This window comes from Corvus hawaiiensis, chromosome 28 (assembly GCF_020740725.1).
Source record: "Corvus hawaiiensis isolate bCorHaw1 chromosome 28, bCorHaw1.pri.cur, whole genome shotgun sequence".
Classification (NCBI taxonomy): domain Eukaryota; kingdom Metazoa; phylum Chordata; class Aves; order Passeriformes; family Corvidae; genus Corvus; species Corvus hawaiiensis.
Window position 1 is genome coordinate 5,025,079 of NC_063240.1, and position 7,200 is coordinate 5,032,278.

Below are 7,200 nucleotides of genomic sequence, written 5' to 3' on the forward strand. Positions count from 1 at the left end.
CGGCCCGCACCAAACCGGCTCCTCCGCGACACCCCCAAACCCCCTCCCCCTTCCCACCATCCCCGTCCCCACAGAGAGACAGAGCCGGAGCACGGGAGCACCGTCTTTATTGTTCCTGAACATGCCCGTACCCGAGTCACACCAGCAAAGGAGGCGCGAGGGGCTCCCCTGGGTCTGGGGGTCCCCACGGTTAATGGCAGTCAGTGTCGTCACGGGACAGAGCAACCAGTGAAGACCCCCCAGGGCACACCCTACGAACAACCCTTGGCACATGCCAGGGACATGGGGGAACACAGAGGGACCCTCGAAGTGCCCCATCTGCCCCCATGGCAGCTGTGGACAAGCAGGGAGAGCCCTGAGGGGGGCTGCACCCCTCCACCACGCACACACACACATGTAAATATACACACACGTGATAAAAAACACAAGCTATATTACAATAAAAACAGCCCCGTCATGCGGGCAGGGCACAGGGTGTGCAGCAAGAGCACCCAGAGCTCCCCACACCCCGCCCTGCCCAAGGGGGCCGAGCCCCCCTGGACACCCCGTGGGTGCAGGGCTGCGGGTGCCAGAACGCGGCAGCCCCCAGGCTCTTCCGCCAGCTCAGCGATTGCTCAGCAGCCGCCAGGAGCTGTTTCACCGCAGAAAAATCTGGACCGAGATCACCCCACGAGCGTCAGCGCCAGAGTGGGGCTGGCCCCGCTTGATTATTTTTAAAAACACCTGGGTTATAAATAGACACACAAACAGTTCCAGGAGGGCTGCACAGGGAGCGGGGTGGGCGAGAGGCACCTGCTCCACAACCGCAGCAATGTCGGGCAGGGCACAGCCGGTCCCAGCATCCCGAGGGGCCACAGCCACAAGCCCCTGGCTCTGCCCCGCTGGGCACCGGCTGCTGGAGCAGGGGAAAGGCCGAGGGTCTGAGGGCTGCAGGGCCGGGAGAGGCTGCAGCGGACACAGGAGGGGCAGGGCAGCTGTCGGGGCATCAGCTCATCTGCCCCAGGTAGTCTGAGAGCAGCAGCTCGGGGGGCAGGAACACGCGGTGTTTGTTGCTCACTTTCATCTGACGTTTCCCTTCGATGTCCGAACCTGCAGGTGGGATGGAGCGGTCAGCATACCCCTGTTCCCTGCCTCGGGGGTCACCAACACGGCGCTCCCAGCCCAGCCACCGCCCTCCCGTCCTCCCTGGGGCTCGCAGTGAGTGCAGGCTCCCCCGTGCTCTGTCCCCTCCGTCCCCAGCCGAGTCCCTGCCGGCACCACGGGCTCGCTCCCCATCATTAGTGCTCCCAGACTGTTTGCCACACGCGGCTCCTAATGAAACGCTCGGCAGCAGAGCCTCCTCTGGAGGGATGGAGCCTCGCCTGCCTTGGCAACAAAACCTTCTGAAGATGCCCAGGGAACTACGAGAGCACGGCTGCTCCGTGGGAGGAGGAAGCAGCTGCGGGAGAGGGAACCCCGCGAGCAGATTCTTGCTCTGGACCACCCAAATCCCCCATCAGAGCTGGGTCCGGCCGATCCCCGGGCGTGGGGCTGCAGCCAGCGCTGGTAACCACGGCCGGGACTGCTGAGGGAGCTCCTGGCAGCGGTGGGGAGGAAGCAGGCGGGGGTGGGGACCGCGGGGTTATCTGTGAGCCCCAGGGCGAGGTGGGACCGGGAGGAGGAAGGGAGGAAAAGGCTGAGCTGGAGAGGAGAGACAGTGATGGACGGAAGGGGAAAAACAAAAACAAAATCAAAATCAAAACTGAAAACAAGCAGACACACGGCTCTTACTGGCAGAGACGAGATCCATGTACTGGCAGAGCGCGTGGAGCAGGAGCCGCTCGAAGCTGAGGGAGAGGGGACAGGGTTAGAGCCAACGTGTCTCTGAGCAGTGTGTCCCACAGGCTGCTCTGCCCTCTGTCCTCCCGGGGACCCACGGAGCAGATGGGGAGCACAAAGTGCCACGAGCCCCTGCACAGGGATCCCCAGGTGCATCCCTCCCCCGGGGGCTCCACGGGGACCAGGCCAGGTCGGTGTCCAAGCATGGCTGAGGGGAGGCCGAGAGGCCTCTTCTTCTCCCAAAGCCCCTCTGCAGCCTGGGGCACAGGGAACCCCAGAGCCCAGGACCCTGAGATGGGGACATACCTGTTGTCCATCAGTGCCGTGTAAACGGAGTGGGGGGTGACAGAGAAGAAGGCCAGCAGCTCCTCCTCCAGCCCCTCCAGCGTCCCCTGTGAGGAGAGGCAGAGGCTCAGCGAGGAAGGGGCAGTGGTGGGCACAGCCCTGGCACAAGTGATTCCCCAGCAGTTACTGCCAGCAGCCCCTGGGCAAGTCATCCAGATGGGAGACAGCAGGGAGAGGAGACCTCATCTCCCATCTCCAGCCCCCGAGGCGGGGAAGGATCCAGCTCCTGCCAACTCCACACTGTGTGTGCCAAGGGCTGGCACTGTCCCTTGTGTTCACAGCAGCCGGGGGAGCCTTGTGCCTCCCGACAGTCAAAGCTCAGTTCTCTGCTGGTCTCCAGAGCACTGTGACCCCAGAGACGAGCAGCACACGCGTCTCGTTTGAGGACAAACAAGCCAGTGGGCAGGAGGAGCCCAGGCTGCATTTAGAGGCTCTAATTAGCACCAGGAAAACAAACAGAGCCTCACAGAGCAGAGGGAGCAGGGAGCCAGCACCCCCAGGGCTGGGAGAGCAAGTGTCTGGGCAGGCACTGCAGGGCTGCACTCACCTCTCTCCTTCCTGCTCGGCAGTTTGTGCACTTTTACCCCCTTTCAAAATGCATTGGAGTTTCCCCAAATAACCTTGTGTGGGCCACTGTGAAGACCCCAAAGGCTCCACTGCTGTCCCCATGCACAAACATGCCCAGATTCACCTGTCACCTGCTGCTCATTGCACAGAGACTGGGAAACAACCACTAAAAAAGCCCTGTAACTGCCAGAAAAATCTGAACTGAGCCAGGAAAACCCATCTGCTGGCAGCAGGATGTCTGCCTGCAAACCAGCCACCACTGCGGGGTCCCACGAGCACTGGAGCACGTTCCCAGGAGCTCCTCTGAAATCTGGCACTGCCCTGCACAAGGTCAGGGCACAGCTCTGGGGACACGGTTGTGGAGGGACCCCTGCGAGCCCCAGCTCTGCTGTCCCAGGCCCCCCGCTCACCATGGGGATCCGGCCCCGCTTCAGGGTGGCGCGGAGGCGGCGGCTGATGCGCTGGAAGCACTCCTGGGGTGTGTAGGCTGGGAGCTCTGGAGAAGGGAGAAGGGATTTAGACACAGCTCCACAGCTCGCAGTGCCACCTTTCAGGAGGACCCAGTGTCCCCCCAGCTGCCCCATGAGGCCCCCCTGGCCACCCCCCCTTCGCAGTCACCGCCAGGACAGCAACGCCCTTCCCAGCACAGGAGGTTTGGGGGTGCGGAGATTTGGGGGTGGGACATTGGGGGATGGCTGCTGTGCCCATCGCCCCAGCCAGTTCTGGCTCTCACAAACCCTCCCTGGTCCATGGTGGAGGTCTGCAGGCATAATCCCCCCACTGCCACACACAGAGGGTGGGCTCAGGCATCCCCTGGCCCTGCCACAAGCAGGGAGTGGGTGCAGCGGGGTCACCCTTCGCAGAATGTACACAAGGAAGCAAAGGGAGAGGCTGTCCCCACCCAGCGTCCCCTCCCAGCACCTTTCCACTTGTCTTCATTCTTGACAGGCAGCTTCCTCCTGTGCTTCTTCCTGGCCTCCTCCTCCAGGTAGAGCAGGACCCGCTCCTGCTCTTCTCCCGACCGGTTCATGAAGTCGTTCCAGATCTGACAACAGAAGCCACCAGACCCCACTACAGAGGTCTGTGGGGAGCACCTGGCAGTGCACGGCCACCCAGAGCTCCTCCCCACACCCCATGAGCCCTCTCCTCACCCACCTGTCCCCAGGGATGGCCCCGAGCACCACACCAGGGAGAGGCCACATTTCAAAACACTCGGTTACAGGGCCAGCGTGAGGCAATGGGGGTTTGGCAAGGGGCTTGTGCTAGAGGAAGTGCTGCAGCTCACCAGGCACCCACTGCTCTGCGGGCACAACTCTCCATGAGAAGATCTGCCTGGAGATTCCCTCACCTCATGGACTGGGGACCCCAGGACTCCATTACCCCCCGGCACACATGGCAGCAGCAGATCTCACAGATCCCAGCCTGACACCAGACCAGGCAGAAGCTGGGGCACAGCAGCTCAGGCCAGGGAGGCAGAGGGATGGAGGAGTGAGGTACAAACACCCCATGCCGTGCCAGGGCCCCCCCAGTGAGTGGCTGTACCCACCTCCATGTAGGTCTCGTTGTTACAGGCCTCGGTGAAGATGCTGGGGGTGGCTGAGTGGGTGAGCTCTCCCTCATCGCTCCCACAGTCATCCTGCTCCAGGAGTGTCATCAGGTAGCGAGCTGGGGGGAAAAGCAAAGCCTGAGAGGGGAGGCAACACCTCCAGAGAGGCCCCATGCCCCCAGCACACCCCCCCTTGCCACACAGTTCAGGGGAGGTTGTCCCTGCCCTGGGGAAGAGACCCTGCCCCGGTCCTTACTGTTCTCCAGCCTCTGGAGGCTCTTGCGGCCCTTGGCCCTCGGGATGAGGTCGGAGTTGCGGATGGCCTTGTTGATGTAATACTGCTTCCTCTTGGACGGCGAGAACCGCTTGGACGGGGAGTCCTCCAGCGGGGGCAGGCAGTCCTCGATCCTCCTGGGGGGACATGGCAGGAGGGATGAGCCCACCCGAGACCCCCGGGCCTGGGGCAGCTGCAGCAGCGTGAGGACGGGGGGAGATCGGGCATCAGAGCATCGGCCCCGCTGTTACTGCAACCGGCACCGCATCCTCCCACAGGGCCTGTCCCCCTCGGGTCACCGCCAGCTCCAAGGGCTGGCTCTGCTCAAAGCAGCTGTGTGTCAGCACTGGACAGGCCAGGTAATTAACCTGGGTAATTAATCTGAGTAATTAACCACACCACACGCAAAGCAAACCAATGGATCCGTTCCTGCTGGGCCCCTGCTGCACTTCATGCTCACCATCGTCCTGATCGGATCGGTAGCGGCCCTGCCACTGTCTATTGAGGGCAGCGGGAACACCGCCCCAGCCACGGCACTGCCAGCTCCTGAGGGCACCCAAAGGCACTTGGTCTCTGTTCACAACAATTCCACGGTCAGGGTGTTGCTTAGTCACAGGCACAACTTAGGAATGACCATAAAACTGAGGCACTTTACGGGAAAATGAAGGCACACAAGGAGCAAGCAGTTCGCTGGGTGATCGACGCAACAGCTTGGGTTTCAAAGTTTACTAAACACCAAAGACAGGAAGTTTCACTGCCTTCACTTGCAAAGGAGTTTCCCCTCAGGGTTGTGTGGGTTTCCTTTAGCGCAGCAAAAGGCGGGGGAGAAAACCAACACCCCCAAAACAACCCCCAGGACTGTCCATCCAGGACGAGGAGCTGCGCTGCCCAGAGTGACTGCTGTTTCCACTGCCATGGCAGCACCACAGCTTTGCCCCATCCACAGGGCCATGTCCCTAACGTGTCCCCTTCTTCCCTGCATTCTGGGGCTCATGGGAGCTCCAGTCCCGCAATCAGGCCCCAGCAGAGCTGATCTGGGCACAGGGCAGAGCAGGTTGTGCTGTCCGATTGCAGCCCGGGCCAACAGCCAGCTGCTTGCCCTTGCCAAAACCTTGATTTTTTTTCCCCGTTTCCCTGCATGGGGACAGTGATACAGTCTTGGCTGCTGGTGGGGTTAAAAAAACAACCAACCCCTTCCAAGCTGGAGAGAAAACCATGGCAAAGGTGGGCTTGGAAAGAATAAAAGAGACTCAGGTATCAAGGCAATGCCCAGAGGACAGGTGGGGAGCAGTAACCCAACCTGCCAGAGCGAGCGGCCAGGGCTGGCGGATCAAGTTGTGATACAAAGATGGTTACAAAAACCTCAATAAACAGAGGGAGTCACCTTACACTGCCCCAGCTCGGGGGTTTGAGTACACAGCTGCGAGCCTGGCACTCCCTGGAGCCGTCATGGCTCACCGGCACGGCCCCGGAAAGAGATGTCAGAAACGAGGGCCAGCAGGGTGGGAGCACCCCTGGGCAACCAGGAGCCCCCTGACCCCCGTGGCTGGGAGGGGAACAGGCTGAGCCACACTCGACTCTCTCCCTGAAGCCTTCAGAGCTGTTTATGGCTGCCCCAGCAGCCGGCACTGCCACGTCTGCCCTGGCACTGCCACCTCCGCCCAGTGCCAACCTGGAGGTTCACAGGGGACAGTGACCTCGGGCCAACGTCCACAGAGCGAGTGACCGGTGTCACACAAGCATCGGTGCCCTCTGAGTCAGGGTCCCGTCCCAGGCAGCTGGGCCGGGCTGAGAAGGGACCCCAGGACAGGTCATTCCTGGGCGACCACAGCAAACCGCAACCCCAGGGCAATGGGTCCGGCAGCTCCGGGGACACCGGAGCACAGACAGATTCATGCTGCTCCTCCACGTCCCATTTCCAGGCAGGGAACTCGCCTGGAAGAGGAACTTGTTCTCTGCCGGGGGATTTCTGACCTATTCCTGTCATTTACCCTTTGGCAGCAGAACGCAGCAGGGACCTGCAGGGCAAAGTCGCCGCGGGACAGCCGGGGCTGCCAGGGACAGCTCCGTCCCGCAGGGTCCCGGGTCCCCGGTACAGCAGCGGGGGTCTCCAACCCATCCCCGGCACCACGAGGGACCCCGGTCCGGGTCACCAGCCCCGGTGACCGGGAGCACCGTGACCTCGACGGGATAAACACTAATTATAAAGCTCATTATCCCGGCCCCGGGCTCCGCTCTGACACCGCCCCCGGGGCCGGGGCGCTGGGGACGGGCTGTCCCGGGAGGCGCCGCCGCCGCTCCCCGCCCGCACTGACAGCCCGGGGGGCTCCTGCCCGGCCCGACCGCCCCACGGCCCGCCCGGCCCCGGGCCCGCACTCACGGGAACGGCTCCTCAGGGCCCGCGCCGCCCCGCAGCACCACCATGGCCCGCTAGGACTGGGATGGGGATCGGGACCGGGACGGGGACCAGAACCAGGACCGGGACTCCCCTCCGCCTCCTCCTCCTCCCCCGGCCCGCACCGGCGGCATCGGGCCCGGCACCGCCCGCGGGAAGTGACGTCACAGGGGCGGGGGCACGGGAGCTCCGCCCCGGGCGTCGCGGGAGGTGGGGCACGGGGGGGGGGTGCTCCGCGGAGTCCCTGGAAGGGGG

The 7,200-nt window shown here is 63.1% G+C and overlaps 1 protein-coding gene across 1 annotated transcript; it reads right to left on the reverse strand.

The window, feature by feature from the left end:
- Positions 1 to 90: 90 nt before the first annotated feature.
- R3HDM4 (R3H domain containing 4) lies at positions 91 to 7,113 on the reverse strand. The gene is made up of 8 exons (XM_048288285.1): positions 6,931 to 7,113; positions 4,533 to 4,687; positions 4,277 to 4,395; positions 3,652 to 3,775; positions 3,141 to 3,226; positions 2,125 to 2,210; positions 1,771 to 1,826; positions 91 to 1,089 (listed from the first exon to the last, which is right to left on the reverse strand). Exons 1-8 carry the CDS (start codon positions 6,972 to 6,974, stop codon positions 986 to 988), a joined length of 774 nt encoding a protein of 257 aa, XP_048144242.1. The 5' UTR covers positions 6,975 to 7,113; the 3' UTR covers positions 91 to 985.
- Between the last annotated feature and the right edge of the window lie 87 nt (positions 7,114 to 7,200).